Source organism: Calonectris borealis, chromosome 2 (assembly GCF_964195595.1).
Source record: "Calonectris borealis chromosome 2, bCalBor7.hap1.2, whole genome shotgun sequence".
NCBI classification, from domain to species: Eukaryota; Metazoa; Chordata; class Aves; order Procellariiformes; family Procellariidae; genus Calonectris; species Calonectris borealis.
Genome location: NC_134313.1, coordinates 132252339 through 132279095, shown reverse-complemented (window position 1 = coordinate 132279095; position 26757 = coordinate 132252339). Strand labels below are relative to the sequence as shown.

Here is a 26757-nt window from a genome sequence, read left to right as displayed (position 1 = left end):
GATTCAGCAATGACCAAAATATAACGTAAATATATTTTTTTTAGGGTTCTCCTACATGGAAAAAGACTATTTTTTCTGAATTTAAGGGGGAAAGGCAATGCAAGCTCACAGCACCAAGGCTTTGACCAATGCAAGCAGGCAGAGCGAAACCTTTACTAGGTTGCTTGCTTTTTAGCCCAGCTGGAAACCCTGCTACGCTGGGGCAGTGTGGGGCTGGCCTGCAGTTTTACTGCCCTATGGAAAATACAAAGCTATTGAAATGCAGAATATGGGACCTTAATTCAGTGCTACAGCCTGGATGGAGCATAGGTTTTGAACACCAGTTCAATGTGTTTGCACAAAGCTGTTCCCTGAATTGGAGCCTGAGGAGAAAAGTTTTCTTTATCTTTTGGGGACTGGTAGAGTAAGTGCCAAGCACAAGTATAGGACTGAGAAAAGGAAACGCGGGAGACGCTGCGGTACACCAGACGCTTCCAAACATTGGTGGAACCAAGCTACGTGTCTGTCTGTCCATCTGGAATATTTTGTCCAAGATGTTGCCATGTATTTTTTCCTAATATTTCAATACATTGACCCAAATATATTTCTTAATCAACAGATATTTATTCCTCCCTGTGTCTAACACAGATTTTGGATTTGTTTCTTGTGTGTTATCACTAAAAAACCACATCAGCCTTAGAAAGCTTCCAGCTTTCCTTCCCTGCCCCAGGAGGGGATGGTTCCCAGAGAAGCCGCAGTGACGGCAGCGCAGGCTCAACCCTTGACTTTGGGGATTAGGGAGAAAAGGTTTTCCCAAATTTTGTTGTGTTCTCGCATTCGCCTAACTTCACCTTTTACCAACCCGTACTACTTTTCTGGTGTTCCGGCTTGCAAGGTCTGGTAAAATTTCTCCACGATATTTTGCTGTTTACCCACCACTTTAGCAAGGCGTCACCATTAGTGCAGGAGTTTCGCCTGCAGCGGGAGGAGCTGAAATTGGTGATACGCGTGTCCTCCCAGAGCTGTCAGTCAAGGAATCACTGAGATGCTGCTTCCCTGTCAGGGGGAACCAGTGCCAACCAGCAGCATTTGGCCGCTTTCTGAGTGTGTACCTCACTGCTTTCGGCAAGATGCACTGGTGTGTGGCCTGTGCAAAGTCCTGCAGTGATGCTGAAGAGAGAACAGGTCACTGTTTTCTCAAAATCAGACAGATCTGAGACTTAAAAATGCATTTTGCATCAATTTGTCTTTTTACCAGGGCTCCTGCTCCAGCTATGGCTTTCTGCCAAAATAATTTCCAATCAATTTAGCATCTGTTTGCAGTGTTGGTATTGCCAGCTCATCTGTAGTCTTCAGAGACCAGACGTGCCGCACATAGTTTCCTATAGGTCATAGTTTTCCACTTGCTTTCTTGCTTAGCAGCTGGTACCCAACCTCCTTCCCGCAGGCGAGAGGAAGCCGTGAGCCGTGCAGCCTCCGCAGCCTGTGCTGCGTCGCCATCGCTCGCCTACCCTGCTTTCTCCCTGTCGTGATATTTGAGCTGTGGTCTCAGGTATTTGACATTTGCTGAGCCCGACGCTCCACGTCCTATGCATCGAGTGGCATCCAGCTTTCCCAAAAACAGCAAAACGAGCAGCTTCGCTCCACCGTCGGGACGCACCTGCGTGTGCAGCGGGGTGCCGCAGATGTCTCTGCGAAACCTGCACCGCTCCGAGCACTGTGGCAGCTGGGAGGGCTTTCTTGCCAAAAACACAGTGGGAGACCCTCTTCAAGAGCAAGAGGCTCGCTCTCCCACACAGAGCTTCGTTCTGCTGCCCCAGCCCTTGTGTTGAGGCACGGCCAGTCCTGCCTCACCAGATGCACCAGCCAGGCACAGGGACCTTGTCTGTGAGGAGTTGTCTCCTTATCGGGGACATGCTGAACGTCCCCATTGCACATTGGATCCTGCCAGGACATCTCACAATTTATTTTCTTCAATCTGGCTTATTAAATTCCCCTACCCCCCCAGTCTTTTAAGGATTTGTATTCTCTCACCTTTAATTTACAGCAGTGTCGGTGTATAAATATAGTCACTGCTACTTTTACCCGCCTCACACTTCATCAGTCACCTTGAGCAGGCTGCTCTCCCCAGGGGCTTGAACCAGCCCCTGGGTGGAAGCTGGGGAAAACCCCAGCCTGTTTCAAAGGACTTGGACATGGTTCTTGTCAGCCAGCCCAAGAGGTTCTTCATGTGGCACTTTGTTTTCTTATATCGGTCCTTTACTTGTGTGGAGAGTTCATGCATCCAGGCTACGCTCCTTCTGAAATAGGACTCTCTTCTGCAGAAGCTCTTGGATAAAGTAATTAAATATTAATTTACATTTTCTTAAGCCTGTATCATTAGGTAATGTGAACAGCCTGTGAGTATGTAGCTGTTATCAGTACAAGGAGAGGATTCATCTGTCCACATTTGGTTTTTTTTGTCCACAGACCATCTCAAGTAGAGCTCTGCTTTCAGCTATTGATAAAGATGCTTAAAAACATATAAAAGCAGGATATTCCTGCACAAATATAGTTTTTTAAAAATAACTATTTGTTATTACCCTTTTTATTAAAAAAGAAAGAAGCAAAAAACTAATCAGACCTCTGCTGAGGGAGTCCTGCCTTTTCCTGAGAGCTTCGAAGTTTGGTGAAACCAAGAGAGGGTCTGGAAAACTGCCTTGGTTTATATCCTTAAATAAACAACAGACAGATCTGACCGTGAATCAGAGCTGTCAAGCGTGTGTCCCTCAGCGACAACCTTCAGTTGAGCCACAGGTGGTGAGGGTGCAGAGGGGAATTCCTTCCGCTCCCAAATGCTGATGCAATGCATCCACCGTTGATGCAATAGAAATTAAGAAGTCTTCAGTCTTCACATATGGACGCGCTCAGCAAAACAGACCACCCCGCCGTGAAACCTGGGCGTGTGTGTTGCAGGCAAGGAGAGAAACACAAGTCGCCCGGCATCGCCCGCGGCGGTGCTGCAGAAACCCCGCGGCTGAGACATCGCTAACGGCCTTTTGAGTGGGCTTGCGTTTTGAGAGAAGCTTTGCCTCTCTTTACCCTGCAGCTGGAGTCCCGCAATCCTCAGGGCTGCAAAATACAAAGTACAGCTAAAGAGAGCATGGGTAGTGGTTCAGTAAGAAATGCTGTCGGGTGCTTCTTCCTCCTGGGAGGGTGACGGTGAATAACTGTCCCCCTACTGCTCCCCCTGCACAGGGGATGCTGAGGGCCCTGACAGGTCTCTGTCTCCTCTCCAAGATGAATCCTGAAAGCTTCCTCCCATGCCTGGCACAAGGGTCAAACACATATGTCTTAACCACGGGCTGGAATTTAATGCTGATGTCAGTTCGTTCGCTTATTAAACGGTGACACTTTGGCCGAGAGAGAGTCATCAGTTGCCGAGGTTCTAAATATACTGACCGTGCTGCTGTGTGAGGAGGTTAGTGCTACTTCCCCTTCTTCCTGGCTGATTTATCGTGCTGTTACCTCAGATTCCTGCTCTGTCGAGGCTCTGCGTTTGTGTTGTCGCACACCAGCCGGGCAGGCTCCCGGCAGTGCCTGCAGAACAGCTTGGGGAGTGCTTTATCCTTCCCTCTCTCCTGCAGGAGGTGCCGCCGGTAGCGTTGGCCCTGGGGACAGCCCGGCAGATGGATTTTCCCGAAGAATGTGAGATGCTCCGATGCATGTGTGGCGCGAGGCTCCTTCCCGCCCTGAGCACAACGGCCAGAGAGGCTCTGGCTCCCCGCAGTGCCCTGCAGCATCGCTTGGCTTTGCTGTGGGAGGCTTTGATGGGTTCAACTCCATGGTTTTCCTTCCCTCTCCTTTCCCAAAGAAAATGCTGAGCAGCACCCTGTGCAGGGAGGGCTACTTGTTCAGGAGTGGGTGGGAAGGCTGCAGCAAAATATGGCTGTTTAAACCCTATTCTCTCTCACTCGAGAAGATTGTGCATCCAAACCGGACCCTCCATCAGATGCACAGGAAACTGTCAGAGTGAATTAAAAGCCCTAAAAGGCCAGGGCTATAACTCAGCGCTTTTTAAGTGCCAAGATTTTGTTGGGAGCGGTGGGAGGGAAGTAGCCACTAATGTAATTTCCAGCAGGAGTACACTCCTCTAATATAATTTGGCCTGGCTACCCTTTCAAACGCAGCCTTTCCTCCGCTGGGCTGGTTCAGGACCATCCTCCTAAATGCCCCAGTAATTACCGATGCAATGAAACCACGTCCAGGCTTTGCTCTGGCTTCTTCAGACCTGGAGTGACACCAGCCTTCAGCACAGGGGAGCCCAGTTTGCAGCAAAGAGCACATTGCCGGGCATGTAACCAAATGCATTAATACAGTGGGGTTTTTTCACTGACCACATTCAATAAAGACACAAAATGGCTCATTTGCTTAGGCTTTGTTCCTTTTTTCTCTTTGATTAAGATTTGGCAGCGCTCAGATGGTCTGCAAGTTGCACAGTCCCTTACCAGATCAGTAAGCATCAGTTACTCCGAACCGAATTCCTGATCCCAATTTTACATTCACGATCCCAATTTTACATTCACTAGTTGCCTGCTTCAGTTTGTCTTTCCGCCAGCACCTTACGTTGCCTGTAGCAGAGTTCAATAGCCCATTACTCGGTGCTTTCCATGCCAGAGAATGGTTTCCAGGGAAGAGACATTTGCTTTGCCGTATCCATCTCCTTAGGTGAAAGCTCTCTGTTGCCTCACCCTTTGTGAATGAAACATGATTCTTCCAACAACTCTAAAGATCTTCTTGCAGCATTGCCTTGCCTGCGTGATATACTTGAGTATCATCAAAGAATCGCAGCACAGCACTGGTTTACTTCTCTTGGGTTTATTTTGGTCTTCTTTTTTTAATACATGACCTGATTATATGTGGCAGCAGAGTGCCAAAGCTATTGAATTGTTCCCAAAAGCAGCTAACTGGGGACTTATTACTGTTATTACTCATAAACAGCTGGTGCTTAAGGACAGTGCCTGTTCTGGGGGACTCCCAGTTTAAGGATAACCACCAATCCCTTCTCCTTTTGTCCAAATCAGTGAGACTGAAATGGGAATTGAACCACGTGATTTTTAGAGACATTGAGGTTGGCTTCTCTAAGAAGCCATCCTTTAAGAAGGTAAGAACCGTGGCCAAGGGCCTTTGCTGTGACGTCTGTGGGGCTGTGGCAGAAGATGTTAGAAAAAGGATGGTGTGAGAGGCTGAAAAAGAAGCCGACGAAACCCAGTGCCTGCAGAGCAGCGAGGGCGTTGCAGGGTTTTGGAGGGGCTACAAAGAATATGAACTTTGGTGCTGTTAAAGGAAACCATAAGACCAAAGAAAGGAGGAGATGAGCGGCATGGCCAGATTTATGGGCAAGGGCAGGGTTGGCAGCTACAATTCTGAATGATTTGAAGTGAAGAGAGACATGACGTAGGCACTTGGGAAGCCAGAGAAGCGAGTCTCACAGAAGCTGAGCTTTTAGAAAGGACAGGCAGAAAATATACTGCCCCAAAGACTCATTCATTCTCTGGCTGTCAATACATTTCCATTTCCCCTGGGGACAGACAGCACTGCCCTTCTCTGGGATGCCCTGTTGTACACAAAAGCCTTGGGAGGACAGATTTGCCGGCTGCTACTGCAAGGCAGGAGCCTCTTCCCAACGCCTGGGTGCCAGCTGCTGGGAGTGACCGAAGCCTAGGTGCCAACATTGCCGTTCCCATCATCCATCAGCGCCCGACGCCGTTGCTTTCTGGTTTGCATCCATCAGCTCAGCCTCTGGTAGGAGTTACAAACCAGCCAGTACGTTACGAGGTAGCAGGAGGAGATAATCCCCCAAACCGGAGCCCAAAGCCTTATTAAAAGTAGTCCATGTGACACCGCTTACAACCAGAGATCAAGGAAAGCGGAGCGGTTCTGCCCATGGCGTATTGCACGGGTCAGCTTGGGGCTGAGGCAGCGACAAGACCGGGTGCGGGGATGGACAGTCGCACTCCCGGGCTGTGCCCGCCGGTGCGCCCGCGCAGAGCCGGGTCCAGCAGCAAGCGGGGAGAGGCAGCAGGCATGGGAGAGGAGGCACTGGTTTTTTTCCCTCCCCAGCATCTTAAACTAGGTAATTATATATAAAAACTGTGTTGTTAAACCCAAAATGAAACAAGTGAAAGTAAGGACATACCAGAACTAAGGTAGCATGATTTATTGACATGAGCTGCTAATACACACAGTAGGTAACTACACATATTTAATCATATATTAAGTGCAAGCTGGATTTTTAGTATACATTTAGTACAGTGCATGGTGCAAGCTCATACTGTTTTTGTATTCCTCTAGAGTTGCATACTAATCATTAGAAAACTTTCCCGCAAGCGTTTGCTGCTACAAAAGGCCAAGGAACTGAAATACCTCAATTAACTTTTGAACCAGACTTGGCACAATGTGTTAAGAAACTCAGAGAAGGAGGGAAGATAATTCACAGCAGACCAGGCGCCATCCAGCTGAAGAATCCCCAATTAATAATGAAGAAGGTATGTCAGAAATGAGGAGGAAGGTTTTTTTTTTTTTGCCATTTTAAAAATCATATATACTTAACACCTTCCCAGATGTCTTTCTCTTGCTTTATTATCTGAGGGGAACAAGACAGTAACGGCAGTAAGAAACTTGTTTCATGTCTTTTTTTTTTCCTTATATCTTACATTCCTCACTTTCTGTTAAGATGCTGAATTGTTTGTGCTGTATTAATAAAGTCCATTTAAAATCCACGCTTTGTGAATGTTTTCTGACCAGAGTGATGTGCCCCTTCCTGAACATGTGCAGCACAGTACAATTCTACCTATACCATCACAACTCCCGTTTACATTTCCTACCCTCCGTGCGCTTGGCTTCGCAACTTCAATGTCCTTCGGAGGTAGGAGCTTTTGAAAATGATGCAACTTAAAACTGAAGGTGAAAGGCCCCTGGCATTACCAAATTTCTCAAAGACTCCAGGCTTTTGGGGGGTAGAGATAAACTCCTTGGAGAAGGTGAGGAGTTCAGATGAAGTCTCCCCAAGCCCAGGATGGTAACACTTGGCAGATGCTGCCAGAGGTTCAGCCAGAGGGTTGGCCAGCAGGACGTGGTGCCGGGGACGTGGCTGTGCTCGGGAGCCTCCTGCCGGGATATGTGCTCCCGCCTGCTGTGACGCTGCTGGAAGCCGCCGCTTGGACAAGCACAGGAAATCAAACGGCAGCTGTGCTCGTGCCCAGATTTCCAGAGCTTCTGTTGGGCAAGTTCCTTGGCCCAGTGGTTCCTTGACCTTTTATTAAGACCTCTATTTAAAAAAAAAAAGGCAAGAAGAAGAAAAATTTTGAAGTATTGAACTGGGCTACAAATGCTGGCGGCTTGACTTCACAGCAGCATAAAGAGCCCAGGTAAGTGATAGCCACAAAGAGTACACTAATTTTGGTTTGGTTTTTTTTTTTAATTGGTGATTTCGAGTATCACTTTGGACATGCAGAGTTAGTGTCTTCTATACAGGTTGTACAAGTTATATCCCTTTCTTGATTACTTTAATGCATTACCATTATAATGCAACATCCACCTTTATTTCACCTTTGCTGAAGCACCAGTATAAGTGCAGCGGTTGCAGTGCTGTCGCTGGTACAGATAACTCACGCATTTCAAACAGTTGTGTACAGCATTTAGATGAAGCAGAAAAGAGTGGCTTGTAGGAAAATAACATCTTGATTTGAGACATTTAGTCCTGAATTCTGCACATCCTTTGTTTCATTTTCTTCTGTTACAGACTTTTTTTCCACATAACATTTAATATGCTTCGCATGTAAAATATGCTCTTTAATGCCTGCTAATAAATAAGTATATAATTACCCTGACTCCTATCAGAAGTAATATCGTTGAAAAAGCTTTCTGAAAAAGAAAAATCTATGTACATTACACAGCATGAATGAGCATCCATAAACACCCTACTGCAAGATCTGATTTACAGCGGTAGAAAAGTGAGAACGTACGCTGGGGGGTACCCCAGACACGACGGCAGAAAGAGCGAGTGGGAGAGAGGGGGAGAGAGGACAGGGTATAACCAGTAACCAAATGACGATGGTCAGGTGGGCAAGGGGATGAAAATGAAAAGACCTTCCAGTGTGGAAACCAGAGTGAAGGCGTTGTGTACGTGGTCACACTGTGGTTTCAGGCAGGTAACTGTCCCAGTAACGGGCAGATGCTGTCCCAGCCCCTTCGGGGTCACACAGAGCCCAGCCAGCCTGACAGAAGTGAAAAATACAGAAATACATTCCTTCTTTATCTTCCCTCCTTGTCTGATTTTCTCCTGGGAGAGAGCTCCTTGGCTATTTCACAGTTTATTTGTCCAATTTGGCCTTTGTGGTCAGCAGTTTCAGGCCTCCTGTGACTGCATGCATTTCCGTGCATGCACACAGACACACACAGCCAAACGTCTTAGCCTGAAGGTGAAGTTAGCCAGCATTTTTGCCTGATTTGCTGGTCTTTAAAGCACTTACTGAAGGGCTTCTGCTCCTTCGACCCACGAAGGTGTATAGTTAACCTTAATGTCGCTGAAATCATCACGTATGTGGATACAACACTTGCAAGGTTCACATTGTAATAGAAGTCCTATAAACACCGCATCCAAGATACGCTTCGTGTTTATGCTGAGAAGGTTTAAAGACAAAAACCCTGAAGAGCTTACATGTAGGTTTAACAGTGCTAAGTCGAGGTAATTGTTACACGATACTCCTGGTTAGTGAAATTCAGTTTCCAGTAGCTTAACGTTGCATTTGTGGTGGAGAGCAAGTTGCCATCCACAGCCACATGGAAGTCTTACTGGCAAACTCTGTTTGACATTTCTCTCTTAAGACAGGATGCAGTGGTCCTATTTTTTCCCAATCTGACTGAATTTAAAAAAAAAAATCTAAAAATGGCCATCAGCAGCATGACGTCTTTTTGTTTGTTTTCACACAGAGGTGGGTGGGTTTTTTTTTGTCCCAGTCCTTCTTGGATAGATGAGAGTGTAGCACCTAGCACCCCGCTACATGTGGGATGCTACCCACCTCCGCTCCCCTCATGTGAAGTATCGACACTGTGTAGAGTCAATGTAGCAGTAAGAAGTGCATCGCAATTTTCCGTAAGACCTAAAATAAAAGAGAATATCTGAGTTTCAAAGTATGCTACAGTTCACATTATATGGTTTCTGGATGTAACTCTCTGTAGGAGCGAAGAACATCAGAAAATGCCATGTGCAGCAATATATGGGAACCAAAATAAGAGGATAATTTCCATCAGTGCTCTGCTGTGCTCCCCCTTGTCTGCAAAATAAGAGTCCAGGACAAGCTTCCAGGAGTGAAGGCTTAATTCCCAGTAATGTCAATTAAAAAAACACAAAATCCCCATTGGCAGTGGGACTTGAGCGTTATGCAGGGGATAGGTGCAGGAGACCTTGGCGCTCACCCACGGGAACTGTGTAACAAAATATCTGAGGCTCCAAGTTAAGTGTTTTTCCAGTTACTTCCAATAGCTCCAGCAGCTGTGACTATGCCTGTCCTTCAACTTATTTTTCATGTACTTGAAATAATGATAGTGACACATGGCCACCTTTGGAAAAAAAAAAGTAAAAGGAAGGGTCCTTGAAAAATAAGGAAAAACAGTGATTTTGTCTTTCTGCTGACTTAAACTGAGCTGCAGTGACTCTACCTACCGACGACCTGACCAGAGATGTTAGTAAAATAAGCACTTGGATGAGTTTTTATTGCTAGCATATGTCTAAGTGAATAACCCATCCATCAGATAATCCACAAGCTGTGCGTTAAGCAGCCATTAATCAAGTCCTTAAAACTACGTCCTTGGATAACCCACATTCTCAGAAAACCAACATAAAATCTGAAGTGAAGGTGTGTGAAATATGAGGAGGGATTTGGGGGCTGGAAAGAGTAGAAAATGGGAAAATCATTTGCAGCAGAGCTCTTGGAGGACAGGGTGCTTTGGGATGAAACTCCCACAGGGGTGCCAAGCTTACATACTTATCCCGTCTTACTGATGAGACACAGCCTTTTTTTTAGTTTAACAGATCATCTGCAGGCTGCACACATAAAAATAAAGGATTTTGGTTGCTCTTCACAACTTGATTATACACGGAAAATGAAATTTATAAAACTCTCAGCTTTTGTGCTGCTATTTTTGGCACCAAACTTCGGACTCTTAGAAGGGAATAGTTTTCACAGTAGAAAACAGCTCCACGCTGTCTGAAGATGAGATCTCTGTAAAATGTTTCAGGTTGTCAGGTTTGCTGGTCTCAATTTTAGTAATCTCTTACACCAGGAGTGCTCCAACAATCACAGTGGAAGTATTAGCACAGCACTTGACTTACAAAGACATCCTGTGGTTTCTAATTCCTGTCAATTAGCACATTGTTCTTCCATGAACGATGAAGGCTCTGTGCATAATTTCATTTGCAAATTAAATGTTTCCTGTTAGCCAGTAACAATACCTGACAGTTAAATAGAGGTGCTGCTGTTGGAGGCAAAATGCTGACCAGAGGAAGCTGCTTAAACAAAGGCAGAGAAGGCAAGTCAACAAGAAGCAGATGTTTTAAATGAAGGACATCATTGCTGAGCAGATGCATGGCTTTGCATCTGCTGTTGAGTGAATTTCCTGGTCTTTGGGAAGGCTGATATAGACGACTGGTTGATTCAGAAACAAAGACACCCCTAGAGTACCCATTAAAGGTGAGGGCAACAGGAGGTCGGTGGGAGGTTGTGGTTTGGGGTTTTTTCCTTCAGTGTGATCATTTCCTTCTCATGGTCTTTCCTACTCTTGGTATGTTATGGGTGAACATTAATGCAATGATAACGTCACCAAATGAGGAAATCTTTGCAAGCAATGGGCAAACATATGTCTATGTGACCTTTGTTCATTTTGTACAGTAAGAGGCATCTGCTTATTACTGAGAGATGAGATTTAGCCCTTAAAGTCAATTATATACAGAAATAATCTGATAGACTCTTTCTCCCCCACTACCTGCAGTGGTCCCAGTGGAACAAGGTTTAAGTGGGTAATACTTTTCTGTTTTAAAGCTGGCAAAGAGAAAAAAGAAAGAAAGAAAGAAAGAAACAAACAAAAAACCACCCAAACCAAAGTGGAGATAGCTCATACATACCCAGGGAGATATGTTTTACATGTAAAATATCCAAAATCCTTCCCATCACAGTCTTCAACCCCCTCATGTCTGTAGCCATCTCCACAGTAAGCACGGCGGCATCCTAGTGAAAAATACAGAAAGAAATACCTTCAAGGCACTTCATATGTAAAAGAGGCAGGTAAGATAAGTGGAAATCGATTTTTAAGAGTAAAGTATAAAACAAGGCATTTTGGAGAGGGCATCCTGTAAGAACTGTCTTAGGAGGAGCAATATTCATCACTACAAAGAATATGCTTTTTTCAGCCTAATTTCAATGACCAAGGGAAAGAATGGATAACTACTAAAAATAATTACTACAGAAACATTAATTACAACAGCATTTATTCTAATAATTATTGTTACCATAGATAATTACTATCAAAACAAATTAAAGGAAGCATAAAATAGTTAACAAAAATGATTTGGGGAGGTCACAATTTCAAAAAAACACTCTGAGGTCATTAAGTGGTTTGAAAATCCCAACCTAGACCTTTACCCAATATTGCACAGTATCTATGTGTGTCTACTGCAAGTGAGTTCCCACATACGAACAGAATTATGCAGACCTATTGCCTGTCTATCAAAAATAAAAAAACATAATGATTGCCAAAAAGGTGTTTTTCCCACTGCTGACTCCTACTGATTTGAGCGTGAGTGGGCCTTGTGACATTTTTCCATGGTGACTGGCATGTAGGCTACAGTAATTTGTGGGTTGGTTTGCTATTTTAGCAACTGGACTTTGCCTTTGATGTCTTCAGCTTTTTGAGTATGACTTTATAACTTGAACAAATTCATTTAGCTAAAATCCCTTTGACATCTTCTCAGAGACACTATTAAGCAACAGATTAAAAGGATGCTCAAGAATAGGGAGTTTATAAGAGTTAAAATGGGTTATTTACAAAAAGAAATTATTAATTAATTGCACCAAAAATCTGTTTGTTAGAAATTGATGCTTCTAAGAACAATAAGCCTATTTTACAATTAAATCCACTTAACATTTGGTTAATTTTTTTTTTTTGGTTCAGTCAGAAGAGCAGAATGATGACAATGTGCTCATTTCCAAGTAACTCAATGATAACTCTTTGGGCCACACCAGTGTCAGAAGTCTATGTATTGCAAGGCCTCGATTGACCTGAAGCTTTGCCCAGTCTATACCACAAAGTAAGACGATGTGCCTCCAGACACACAATGTACAATTTTGCAGGCACTAGAGCTAATGAACACTATTTTTCTGCATGCTTGTTCCCCACGGTTGATCGCAAATTCTAATTGCATCTTTTTCTCGTGCTTGGAGCCTGGAGAGCTCATGCGCTCTTCACTGGATTACTCTGCAGTCAGGCAAGCTTAGAGGGGCATTTATTTATATGTCTCCCTATACCTGTTGCAACTGAATTGCCTTTGAAATCTCTTTTCTATTGTCATTGAGAAGTTGGATGGGATTCCTACGATCTAAGGCGAAGGGTGGTGATGGACAGGTGGATGGACAAACTCACATAGAGCGTGGCTGCATAAACCTCATTTTCAAAGTCAGGCTAAAAAATGGAGGGCTATATAAATGAAAAAGAAAAATTGCATCTTTCAGTGTTGGCTTATGCCTGTTCTGAAATGTGAAGAAGCATCCCTTTGCTAGAACCAACAGGGTACCAAACCTGCTGTGTGTCAGCCGTAGATGGTGTAGAGTGCTGCGCTCTGGGGAAGGAATCAAGCGGTAAAAGTAACTGAAAGGTAGAAGTGAAGGTTGCCACAGCTGCTTGTATGCTTATCTGCTCTTTGCTATCCACAACCAGCAAAATGAAAGGAAGCTTGACTAGACAGGAATCAAATGTTGTATAAACCTAATAGTGAAAGGTAGTGGGCTGACACCTTCCCTATGTAAGTGAATAACAAAATCCAAAGTGGTTTTACTGGACCCAGGACCTAGCTTACTATTAGAAACAGCCAGCTTCAGTCTCTGTCCTACAGGGTTTTGTGGTGCACTGCAAGGAATGCTACATCTTTTGGCCAGAAAGCTGGCAGCCCCCGGGGAAGGTGTGTATGTAAACCAGGTGCTGGATTTGGCCCCTGAAATGCAGTGGTTTTGCTCTGACCGCAGACACCTCTGCTCAGTGAGGTACACGGTCCTCAGTGAGGATGCATAAGAAGCACTTGGCATCACCTCTGTCTTGTGCTGGTGTGTGGCACCCACATGCACGAAGGACCTCAGTTTTCGCACTGTGGCCGTTGTGCCTCCCTCTCCCCGTGCCTACTCGACCCACAAACCACTCAAGCTCCCCTGAGTGAAACACTTGTGTGATTTACACAGCAGTGTACCCTGTGGAAACAACTAATGCACCTTCCCTGGTAGAAAGAGGCTGCTCTTGATGCGCTGTAACTTACTTATACAGTCATCAGTCACAACCGCATTGCCATCGTCGCACTCTTCCCCATCCTGTACGATCCCATCTCCACAGGTACCACCATCCTTGAAGTGGTAATCCATGGGATAGAAAGGGGTGAGCTGGCCAAACAAACACACAGCGGTTACTGAACCGGACCACGAGCAGCCTGGCTAGCAACAGAGGTGAAGGGCTGTGGGAGGCAGATCCCGCAACCGGGTTTTCATATCCCGCTATTTGGTGGTTGACAGGGTTTATACAGAACCTGATTCAAAGTCTAGTGGACACAAGAAGGATCCTGCTGCTGATTTCAGCGGGACTTAGCTTAGCTCCTTGAAGCAATAAGGAAATACATGGTTTAGGTTTGCAGGGTTTGTGTTTTTCCACAACTTCGTACCCCAGTGAGTTTTGCTTTTTTTTTGTATTAAATAAAAAATGCTCTTTATTGTTGTAATTCCCCAAACTCAGCCCCAGTTTGTTCACCAGTGGAGCCTCGTTCACAGGGAGGTTAGCAGAACCTGCAACACTGATGAGTTAATACCTCAGTAATTAAGACTCCTGTGAACAAAAATCACAGAATTATGTATAGCCGTGGCAGTTCTCAAAAATGGGCTTTTTCTCCATTTGCTTCATTGATTCTGTATGACACCTTAAGTACAGCAGTAGGTTCTGTATTTAAAAATGAAACATACACTCACGAGTTTTCTGAGACCACAGTCATATTTTCACCTGGATTGGGAGCCATCCAAAGGTATCCTTGAAATACAAAGATCTCTGATCTCTTCTAAAAGCTAAGGCATTTTCGGTGTTTAACCGGTACAATTCTTCTTCATTATTCACCACAAAAATCTGGGGCACAGAAAAAGAGGTGACTGGTAACCCTCTCAAGAAGTATTTTGGATTGTCACAGAATCTAGTTTTGCCAACTGATATATGTATCTGCAAATAGGTAAATAATTACACAGAAAAATGGTTTGGTTGTTTTCAGAAACAGAATGGTGTGCGAACTTACACCCATGGACTGCCAGACTGTAAGAGGTTTCTTCGTGACTGTTAAGAAGAGACACGAGTTTCCAAAGGAGAATGGTCTTTCCTGACCACCTAGCTATGGCTCCAACGGCCCCTATTTCAAAATGCACATTGACAGGTAATGATCATGCAAATACTCGTGCACAATCATTGCTGAGAAAAACTGTCAGATGCTCAAATGGTTAGATGCTGGAACAACTGCAAAGTCCATATGGGCATAAATGCTTGTTGTGGGTTTGTCTGTAATTTTTTAGGCATGCTCATGGCTACAAAATAACTAATGCATTACTCAATGCAACCTTCACTTATCTTTTACTACTTTGTACTTTGTTTAGATTTAATTGGCATTGAAATGCGTGTTTCTTTATGTGCATATACTTTAGTCTAAAGCCAAGTCTCCAATTAAACATGAAAAAATTAGTTCAAAATGGAAAAATTAGGACGAGCTGCTCTCTTACCGATTTTTTTAATGTCTCAGTCACTGAAATTGGCTGTAAGGGGCATTAGGAAATAATCTGTTCCTTCAGCAGCTTAATCAAATTAATTTTAGCAAGATTCAAACCATTTTTAAATTAAGAAAAAGTAAATGGAGTGCTTCTCAGCAAAATGGATTTAGGGCTGAGCCCGATTCCCACCAGCATAAACAGAATTGGCTCTTCTTAAAACAAATTACCCTGAAATTTTTACACAGCAGAATATTCCCATAGCCATCAACAAAGGCCAATTTCGTTAAAGAAGCATTGAATAAAAATGCCTTCAGCTTGAATGAAAGAAAGCAAAGAAATAGAAAGCCAGCAAAGAACTGATTCTGTAATTGTGTTCAGGAGCTCAAGTCCCAGCCCCAGAGCTCTAATTTCTCTTGAAATCAATAGCAGATCTGTGCTCTCTGAAACTCTCTGTTACAGATACTGGCCTTTGAAATTGCAAAAGATTTAAAAACCGGAATGAACCTTAGCCAGTGCTTTGTTTCCTAGCCTTTCCCCTCTTCTGGCAGTGCTGGCACCAGAGGAGTTGACGGGCAAGTGGGTGATTGCACGGGGGCCGTGCTGCGGTAGGATGCTGCTTTGGCAACCCACGCAAGCTGGGGACTGGGGGCACAGAGCACCGTCTCTGGGTCTTTTCCGTGTGCAGCTATAGCAACCCTGACAATAGTCGTCAAGTGGTACAAGGCAGGCTTCAAAGCTGCTACATGGGGATCTGCACGGAATAAATAATAGCAATGTTTAAGCTCCCATTCTTGACACTCTACGGAGTAAAACAAATGGGGCAGGCAAACGGGGAGCGCTGCTCCGCACGCAGTCCACTTTCAGAGCTGAGGCTTGCCTCTTTGCCATCCCTCATTTCTGAGAATAGAAATGCCACTTGATCATCATCAAATGAGGGTTCATAGAGATAGTATAGGGTACTTATATTTTAGGTAGTTACACCCTCATTACCATCTTTTAAGATCTAATATGAAACTGTGCCAGATGGAGAAGGAGGGTCATAAGACCTACACAGAATATTGCAAGCCTTATACCTTGTCCTATAAGCTCTCCATGCCGTGAAGTACATGACAGTTTTCTGCAATGGTGTGCAGCATGATGTGATATGCACCTTTATTTCACGCACTTTCTTCTCTCACCATTAAGTTTTAAAAATAATGGAGCTTTTCTGTAATGCAACACAGACAGGGCTGAGCGAGCAGCTGACAAGACTTGCAACACACTCATGCAAAGGATTGAGTTCAATGACCCGGTTTAATCGACAGTGTTGTGAGTATGTCCCTTTCACAAACTGTAACAGCTTTCTGCCAACGTGACAGATGGGAAAGTTAACAAAGCTAATTGCTGCTTATTGTCATTCAGAGACAACCAGACACCGCGCAATATCCGCTTGCATGAGTGGAGGGGCTGGGCTACGCTGGTACGCAGCAGCAGCAGCAGCAGCAGCAAGGTAGCATTTTCATTGCTGATTAAGTGCTACAATGCACAGAATAATAAGGCAGAGACCAGCAGAAGGGAAAGTAGAGAAATAGTATTTACAAAGCCCAAAGAAATCAGAGATGAAAAATTGCTAAGTCTCTTTCCAGCGATGACTTGTCCTTTAAAGAACTTTGTCCAATTTGCTCATAAAAAGGCTTTCAAGAAGGCTAGAGATTGAAATTAGCTATATAAAGTGTATGTCTAGAGAGAGGAGCTCAGAAGTCTGACTCCCATGGTTTGTGGAGACTCCTCTTTGGTTTAAGGTAGAGGGTGTGTGTTTTGGGAGAAAGTTCTGTCTTATATGTGAAATGCTTGACCCCAATATTCAATTCTGAAATCATGGTCTTTGCAGAAGAAGATATAAAAAATAAGCAAGAAAGAGATGTTTACTTTGCTGACCAATCTGAAATATATTTCAATTTACTGAAATAAAAAGAACAGATTATCTATGTACAGGAGCAGATGGAAGAGAGCATCCTCAGGCTTGTAAAAAGGTTTCTAAACACGGGCTACATTACTGGTTTGAAACAGCTGCATTTCAGCACCTCAATCACACAATCCTCAGACTAGTTATGAGACCAGACTCTTTTGCACTGACTGGGTCTCAGAAGTTGTGGATACTAGAAATAACACATTGCCCACATACAGACATCTTCCCTGTTAAATCCAAAATATTACTGAATACAACACCTCTAATAATAAATGTATTTAAGAATTGCTCACATCCTCTCCCAGAAAATCTGCTTACCGCGGGGACTTTTGCATAACTGTGTCCAAACACAGGTTCCTCATATGGCGGGTTATTCACATGTTGTGGGGATCTGCAGAGACATCTCCCAGGAGGCCCTGGAAGTCCTCTTTCCCCTTTTGGTCCTATTGCAAATTGCCCTAGGAAGCAAAATACCAGGTTGTCTTGTTATGAAGTTAACATACAAAACACAAACGCAGCCTTAGTGGGAAAAATACAGGTCAGGTGGATATATGCACTTATGTAAATTTTCAGAGATGCATATCTCCCACCAAATCCACTGGGAACTGAAGGAAGTGATTACCAGAACCACTAATTCCAGCACTTCAGGAGGAAGACCACAGTCATTTTTTTTCAGATCACTTTTTAAATTTTTCTACCAACTTTACAGAGAAAAAGAGAGGCCATTTGCTTAGGATTTCCAGATAAATGTCAGCCTGTTTGAAGCTACAGAAATTCAGGTCATGATGAACACACAGATCACTCTACAGCACCTATGCACCAAGTTTAGTAGAGCCAAACTCTGTAGACATCCACAACGCATTGGACTTGTGCATTTGTGCAACCATGTGAGCAATGCTGTGGCAGAGGTTTCTGTACCAGAAAACCCAACCAGAAATACAGGAGTGCTACAAGTAAAAATTTTTAAAAATACTGTTTTTTGACTTTCAAACTTCGGCAAGGATGTGCTACGCTGCAGAATTAGACTATGAGCCAACATGTTCATCCTGCAAGCAATGACATCATTACAGAAAGGTCATTTAGGATCAGAATTTATATTATAGAGGAAAAATATTAACAAGCCTGACACATAAACTTTCTGTGGATGGAATAAAGCCTTTAAAATGCAATCTCAAGATCCTGGCTGCCTTCCCATCGGCATGGTGAAAATTCTGCCCTCTGAAAATTTCCAGCTATTTTATGCAGGACAAAGATGTTTCATAATGGGAGACATGAGATATGTGAAGATTTTGAAGCAGCCCCCAGCTTCACAGATGTACCATTTCCAGACCACCAGAAGGTAGGGACCTCCTGCCCACTGATGTATGCAAGGGAAGAAAAAGGGAAAGCAAAATGGAAGAGGACATTGAACAGGCTGGCTGCAGTGCAAGCAGCTGTGTCCATTTGAGGCAACAGTAGTTTCTAACTGGTTTTGCTTTTCTTTTCAGGTACTTTAGTATATATCCGGGTTGAGAAAACCCTGCCTGAGGGCTGTCACTAAACATTGTGGGTCATGTATTGTCCCTCATGTCTACTCTTTGTCTCACAAACCGCCTAGAGTTCAGGTACATGCATAGCTTTGAAGCTGTACAATTATCAGTTAGAAGATTTTTCTCATGATTTCTACAACTCGCACAACTGCATAGAGTGAGCTTAGATCTACAGCACTTAACTAAAAAGAGAGAGGTTTTTTTTCACCACCCTTTTTTTCCCTCTGACTCCTATCCCTTTCCTTCTCTTCCCTTCTTCCCTTACTGCCATTGTGACTTGGGTCTCATCTGTTTTTCTTTTACAGAGCCACACAGGGTGAGTATGTCCTGCCTGATTAAAAATCACAATCTTTCACTGTAAACCAGGATATCTGGAGAAGCAGCAGACCTTTGATGACGGAGATTAACTAGTCCCTCCAAGGCTTCCCTCCAAAGTCCCTTCATCATCCCCATCTACTAAAGTCCCACAGGTACCACATAGGCCATGTTTTTGGTTTTATTTGAAACATCAGAAGCCATAATGTAGGTTTTAAAGTAAGGTATAGAGTTCTTATAATGGACAAGGATGGCATGATCTGCCTTTAGGAGAAATCCTCTCAGTGGAGAAGCAAACAAAGCCTTGCAGCACTTTTTGTAAAGGGGCCTATGTAGTCATATGTGGTGAGTCAGGAAGGACTGGGGAGCAGGGACATTGTTTAGGAAATCACTCGATCTCGTACTTACCTGATCCTGAAGGTCCAGGGGGGCCCGGCTGGCCAGAAGGACCAGGTCTTCCAGGTGGACCCATGATACCCGCAGGTCCAACGTCTCCCTTTAGTCCCTAGGAGAGGGAGGTATCCATTTATATGCTAAACTATTAATAACACACAACCTCTTCCAGCCAGCACTGGCTTCCCTTTCAAGAAAGCCAAGACATTTGCCAACAGGAGCATGCAGCATGAACTTCATAGCCACCACCCCAGGGAAGAGGTGCTGTCCTCTTCTATGTGGAGACAGAAAAGCATGTCTAGGCAGGAATTCTGCCTAGCAGATCTGCTCTCTGTAGAGTCAGGAATCACCCTGCTCTGACTCCAATAATTTGGTGGCCTTTCTTTAAGGATGCCTTTTTACCCCGATAGCTGTCTAGGAGTCAGTGCAGCTCAGAAAGAAAGGGTTGGTGGAGCTGAAATAGGTGACCCTGGAAATCCCTAGTTACTGCACTAAAAAAAAAGAGAAAATCCAATAAGGCGTCGGTAAGGGTTCCAGTGACATTTCCCAGTTTTAGGGTGCAGTTTTTCAGAAAGATGCTAATGACTTTGAGGCTCACACTGTTTTCAGAAGTATTTTGGGTACCTGGACTCCTAAATCTCCTTGACTTTCACCATGGGTATAGCTATGTTAACAAATCATTGCAAGGCAAGCAACGGCTTGGCTTTACGAAGTGCAAGTTAGTGTGTGGCAGCACCATGCTGATAAATGGTGTCCCTCCAAAATGCTGGAAAATTACCTATGGGAGACGAGTTTACACACGGTTACCATACAATAGCTAATATTCTGTAAAATCAGCCCTAATTTGCCTCATGGGAGCTTGTTTGTGCAGCCATACCCTTAGGCATTTGGAAGTTTCACCCTAGAACTGTTCAGCACCTTCCTATTTTTGCTCCTGAATTTAATATGGTGACACTTATTAAAAATAACTATATTTATCTTCCTGCTCATATACTCTCCAAGGCTTGGATTTCTCAGCTTTATATTTCAGAAGTGTATTACATAGCTTAAAGTTTAAGTATCTGATTTGATTTTTATGTAACAGCATACATTATTTACATAACAAAAACTAGTGTGCCGTGTAAGATTTCCTTTAATGACAAAGGAGATGAGTTCCTTGAAGGTGGTGTAATTACAGGTTAATGTGCATTCACGGGTGCGTGATGAGTGGTTGCATGTCTAATTTCAGAGTAATGAAGCATATATAGTAATGTATGCTAAAATAATTTTTTGTTATATAGTATGTTGTATCCCATGGATATGTTTGAATGTCACTTGCACGATTTCAACAGAGGAAGGTTGATTTTGCCATGGACCATAAAAAACTAATTGAATATTTGCTTTGTTTAATCCTATTAGGTAAGCTCTGTGCCATCAAAATATTCCAGGATTTATGTGAATGTCAGCGATGCTGATCCCTAATTACTTCTTACATTACACAACACCGAACAGGCAGACCAGGATTTTGTGGCCCCCAAGAAGTCTGTGGGAAATCTCTTCCCCCCCCCACAATAGCGATCTGGCAGAGGCAAGCCAGGGCCAGTCAGACATGTACTGCCTGAAAACAAGCTGTCTGCCGTGTCTCCTGCTTGGAGGAATGATTGCTTAATGCGTTCTTGTTTAGCACAGATAGATTAAATAATGGCAGAGATTTATATTAAATATCTTTGCCTTGTTTCTTTTCACATGCACCCATGGCATTCAGAAAAGCTTTTCCCATGGGCAATATTTATATTCGTCTCCCTTCTTTCAAAGTAACATTATCTAAAGCTGTATGTCATTCCTCCTTATCAAGGCTGAAACCCTAAACTCGCTCCTTAGGGTCAATTCCAAAGTTACAAAGCTTTGGGTGTTATATCTCGGTTAGAGGGCAGTGAGGCTTGTGACTCCCACCTCCTGGCCACCTTTTAGGAAGAGCCTGCCCCAGAGGCAGAGGAGAGCTGAAGAAAGTGAGGTAATCAAGACGTATCTCAAAATGGAAGTGGAAGTGACACCTTCTTAATTTAGCTGTTTTTATCCAGGGATGTCAGCTGGATCAAGAGACAGGAAACCGCCCCATGTTGATGGAAACTATCCTCCCAGCTGAACAAACAGCCAGACGATAACTACAGCACTTAAAGGCAGCAGCCAGAGCAACAGAGCCTTCAAATGCCACTCTCAAGTTTTTTCAAAGGATTAGAGAAGAAGAAAGGAAATAGCAAGTTCACCAATTACAAGAGGGAAGCCCAGTTTTCCTGCAGAAGATCAATGCTGAAATTGCTTTCAGGGCACCAGAAAGGGGTTTGTATACTGAGCCTTGGGCCTGGAAATCCTAATTTAGGGCCAGACTGTAGTTCTTTTAGTCACACTGATTGTTGCCTTAAATTATGACATGCCTTACGTCACCACTTTTTGATTAAGACACTGTGTAATGTGACAAAACACCTAAGGTCAAGTAAGGAGTGCACTGTGTTCAAGTTGAGCTGCAGGCGCTACATCTTCTATTTGCCTTATGCTATGGGAACATATTCTGTGCACGTCACTTTGGCAAGACAGAGGAGCACAGTTTACAAAAAAAAAAATACAAAACAGCAAAGAGCATGCATCGGCTTTTAAAAATTGTCAAATCAAGGGCAAAAAAAAATTTCTTCTGGGTCATCTAGCAGACTTACATTGCACATACCTTCCTTACTTGGTGACCTATTATTCCCTCCCCAACACCAAACTGTAATTTTTCCCCACACTGGCTATTTTTTCCCTTCGGATATTAGCTGACGGCATCAGAACAACAGTGAAGCAGGCATGTGCCTCTGTTTGCAATGCTGGGCATAACCAGACTGCAAATAAAATACTTTCAGCTAAGCCCATTAACCATGGCATCTACAAGCTCCTGTATCTGAGCAGATGCACATTAACACCAAAGTCTGTTTAGCAAGAACAGGTTCCCTTCCCTGTAAGTCAGCAGAAAGAACCAGGCTCTGCAGGTGGCAATTCAGAGCACAAAGAACTGGTCTTCTTTGTACCCCCAATATTGTTGTTTAAAATAAATACACAAGGAAAGGTGCACTCAAAGAGGCTCATTTGGTGGCTTTAACAGGTAACGATACCAATATTGCTACCTAGTCCTTGGAAAATGCTGTAGTGGAGGAGTCCGTATCAAATTTACACACAATTCCTGGTCTTCACAACTCATCTGAAAGTCTGAGAAAAGTAGTTCCACTGGCATAATTATTTTCAGCCCTAAATAAGGGCCATTTGTCAACCATCCCATTCCTGAATGGCTTCCACACAAGATTACCATCCCTTAAGGTCACTACGTGTCTTCGTGACCTTTCTCAGAGCAGAAGAATATGTCCCTGGCATGCAGTACTATGGTGAGAACCGCCATATAAATATCCAGTCTAACAAAACAATCTTGATTTAGTGTTAAGAGAGGAAATGGGTTCTTTGCACTGTGTATCGGACATCTGCAAGGCCTTGTGGCTCTGCAAGCTGATCTGTGTTGACCAACACTTTAGCCTGGGCAAAGCCAGACTCAGCCAAATCGGATGGCGTGGGCAGAAAGCATCCCCCAGGCTGGCCTGGCAGCAAGGGCAGAGCCTGAGCGGACACTGGATACACACTTAGTGCATGTGCTAGAAACCAGAGGTGTATCACAGTGTCATAGAGGACTGAGGTTTGGATGTATAGGCCAGTGGTTTTCATTGCCACAAGCCACATAGCAGTTTAATCCATTACAGCATACCATTCTTAGTGTACGGGTGGCTACTGCCAGTGCACACAAGTAGTTTTTTTGCTAGCAGAAGTAGTGTAGCTCTTTGCACTGGTGACCCAGGGAGAAAACTCCTGGAGAGGCAATGGGTTGGCCCTTGCAAGATGCTGACACTGCCTCTCTGCCCGGAGCTGAGGTGAGGGGGGCTGGTTTTTGTAGCATCCACAGCAATCCTTCCCGCATTCAGAGCCCCAGAAATCCAGTGTTTTCCTACACACCTTCCTTCGCTCATCCCAGGAACCTGTTTTCGTGAGGGGCAGAAGATAGCACCTGGGCAGGCTGAAATGTGTTGAATTTTGGATATATCCCATTTGCCGTTGCAGCTTACCAAGCTGCCTGTAAATCAAGCAGCCCTGCTCCCTAAGTCAGCCTCAGGGCTAGGGATCTACAAAGTGTGGTGCCCCACAGACTTATGTCCCGCGCTGTCTGAGACCTGGACCTCGGGCCAACTCTCTAGACAGCGAGTGGGGCTGGGACCATAGCTCTGTGTTGCTTAGGATTCAAAGGGGGGTCTGCTCAAGTTATATTCGACGAGTTTGTTACCAAGCCAGGAAAAATACAACTTTCCCTAGGCTGTGCGGCCAGGGAGCTGAATGCTGCAGATTAAGGCTCCAGCCCTAAAGCTGAGGCTTTAACTCCCGCGCAGCCTGTGCATGCGTGTGAAGTGTTTCAGGGCTTCTGTCCGCTGTGACAAAGTGCATGGTACCATGAAAGCACAGACTGCACGGTCATACGCCACAACCATACAGACCCCAGGAGTCACGGGAACGGGAAACACCATGGTCCTACTTGTTTGCCTCTTTTTCCGGGTCTTCCTATAGGTCCTCTGTGTCCTGGTACTCCAGATTGTCCCTTTGGGCCCATCTCTCCCTTGGTGGGTGTGGAGGGAAGGAAGCAGGACGTAAGTACAGGAATGCACATTACCTTGGTTATAACTGCCTTCTACAAGACAGCAGATGCACGGTGCTTTCATTCACATGATTTCTCTAGATAATGCTGGCACCATTTCTTTCTCGGAAATCCAAAATTATAATAAAATATTTTAAAACAAGCATAAAGTAAAAAATATCTGTTACAATTTACCGACATTTCCCTGAAAAATCCTTTCCTAAAGAGGAAGCCAAATGGAGAGATCAGAAGGATGCTCAGAGACTTGGAGAGATCAAGGCTAGCAAAACTCTCTGTCCCCTTGGCAATATTTTGCTTTGCTGTTAAGATGCACATGTAATAAAATCACTCAGGGGAAGGGAGATGAATTCACTCATCTTCTGGCCTCCCCAGAAGCAATCATTATTTCCTTATCCTGATTTCAGAGATAAGACGTGATTGTGTCATAAAATTATCCCCCTTTAGGATTACAATCCATAAGCCAACATCTGAATTTTGATTATTTTTCAAGTACAGAATAATGATGACATAAAAACTGGCCAGGGTTATCACTGCTATTTATAGTAATGCCATTTCAATTCAGAGTTCAAGAAGGAAATATTTATTAGCTTCAAGTGAATAAAACCCAAACAATTAGGGCAGTTATGAATCTATAATCAAGAGTTTGAATATGTTAAACAGGAGGAAGATTATGACTAAACTAGTATTCTGGGAAAAAAGAGAAACAACAACAAACAGCTACATCTCAGAATTTTCTCCTAAGATAAAAAGCCTAAAGAATTTGATCAAGAAGTGCTGGTCATTAAGTCAAGCAAGAGCTTCAATGCCTTATACTTTCCAGGATGTCCCTGAAGCCATTCATTGACCCTATGCCAGCACTTAACACAACTCCCCAATACATCACAGCCACTTACTTTTTGTCCCAGCATTCCAGGGAAGCCTATTTCTCCCTACAAAGTAAAAGGAGAAAAATAACCAAAAAATGTGGAGTGATCTTTGACAAAGCGGTACCTTGCTTGGAAGAAAGAAAAACAGGTGCCTTGTACTGATATCGGTTAAAAAACCCGCACTGTGATTCAGCACTGCGGGCGATGCAGTAGGTGGAGGACTATAAGCAAAATTTTATTGTAAAGCCCCTTGTACGATAACACTACTCCTCCATCTGATCCTCTGCTGCCTGTTTCCTCTTCTCTGGCAAAAATATCCTGGTTGTGTGTTTGTCTACAGGCAACCCTGTTACCTGGACAACTCCCAAAGCCTGCATTTGGGAATGGCATTTCTCCATTTACAGCAAAAGCAGTTTAGTTCTCCTTTCTTAGTTAAAAGAACCCCCAAGCCATGAATCTCACTTCCTCCACCCCACCCCACCCCCCCCAGCAATGTAATATCACCAGCTAAAAGCATTTTGGCAAGCTGTCATGGTTCTGGAGTGCACAGGCCAGGAGAGACTGAGGTTACCTCCAGGGAAATCCCCCTCTGCTTCGTCACCCCACTATGCGCTGGGGCTGGGGGGCACATGGACATGGAGGCTGCCCCAAGGTAGGACCACTGCCTTCCCTCGCCACTCCTGCCCTCCCAGGTAGGTGCATCCAGGCTCCCTTCATCCATACCACTCCTGTTTTTTTCTATCAGAAATACATTAGTCCTCATGTGCACATTCAGCTAAAGTTCACAGCCATTTAGAAAGGAAAATTACCTGGTCTCCTTTGACTCCTTTGTCACCCCTGTCACCTCTGGATCCCTGGAGAGAGACAACAGGGTGACAACAGCTTAATTACTACTATTTCACAAGGAAGCAAAAAATATTTCTCCTACAGGAGGCATTATTTGGAGTCACGCAGAATACAGTAATATCTCCAGAGTGAGGTATAAGGTAGATGATACCCTAAAATGTTTCCTTATTACTTTCATTGATATTATAACAGAATTAAGAGTAAGGCTTGTAGGAAAAGGGACTCATTCTCCCCAGATAATTACTTTAAATACGTGCTTTCCTGGACATAATACTTCCAAACTTTTGGTTTTTTCCCCCAGTTGGCTTCATCCAAGTTCAGGTTCCACTGTATGTTCTTACAGTAAAAACTCGCTCTGTGCCAAAGTATATATAGCCTAAATAAACCAGACCAACAATTAAGGATTATTATACCCATTCTTCAGATGGGGAAACATGTGGTGAGTTGCGCTGTAGTAACTTGTTCACAAGAAGATAGGGTGTAAAACTCACTTCTTTAGCATCCCAGCCCAAACCATGAGACTGTGCTCCTTGATGCTTGTTTTCATTTCAAGTGGGACCTTTAGAGCTCACTCCCAAAAAAATTCAGTCTCATTTCTACAGTTACTTTTTTTACATAACTGTTTCCAATTGTTAAATTATACATTATTCTATTGTCACACTGACCTTTTCTCCTCTAGTTCCAGGAAAACCCTAAAGGGAATGATAGATATTTTAATGCTTCTCACTTTCAAGATTACCCAAGAAGTAAATTCATATCTTGCAGACTTTAAAGTGAAGAAAAAGAACAAAGCACAAATAATTAATTGTATCAACTTGTAAATGCAAATCAATATTCATAGCTTCTAAAATTGCACTGAAACAGAACGATGAAATATGGATTAAAGGCAAGAAAACTCAGCCCAAAAGCCAATGTGAAAAAGCCAGGTAAAGCCAGCAAGTTTGATATTGCTTTTAAAATTGAAACAAGGGAAATAAAATGTAACTGAAAGTGAATGAAGCCTTAGATGCCACAATTAATAATCGAAAATAATTTTAGCGATAATCTTCCTCTTCTGTTGTTGTTTTTTTTTTTTGCCTGTGGAACATCCTTAAATTATACTTAAGTAATCTTCTAATGTGAAGATTACTATAAAACTGAGTTTCTT

At 43.7% G+C, this 26757-nt stretch overlaps 1 protein-coding gene across 1 annotated transcript in view; it reads right to left on the bottom strand.

Moving 5' to 3' along the window:
* Positions 1-6400: 6400 nt before the first annotated feature.
* COLQ (collagen like tail subunit of asymmetric acetylcholinesterase) overlaps positions 6401-26757 on the bottom strand; it is a 44490-nt gene continuing 24133 nt past the window's right edge. The window contains exons 8-17 of the mRNA XM_075143479.1: positions 26276-26302; positions 25574-25618; positions 24792-24827; positions 23779-23859; positions 19215-19311; positions 17281-17420; positions 14269-14388; positions 13541-13661; positions 11144-11246; positions 6401-9122 (exon numbers count right to left, since the gene is read on the bottom strand). Coding sequence (XP_074999580.1) covers positions 9053-9122; positions 11144-11246; positions 13541-13661; positions 14269-14388; positions 17281-17420; positions 19215-19311; positions 23779-23859; positions 24792-24827; positions 25574-25618; positions 26276-26302 — 840 coding nt within the window. The 3' untranslated portion in view covers positions 6401-9052. The remainder of the gene's footprint in view (positions 9123-11143; positions 11247-13540; positions 13662-14268; positions 14389-17280; positions 17421-19214; positions 19312-23778; positions 23860-24791; positions 24828-25573; positions 25619-26275; positions 26303-26757) is intronic.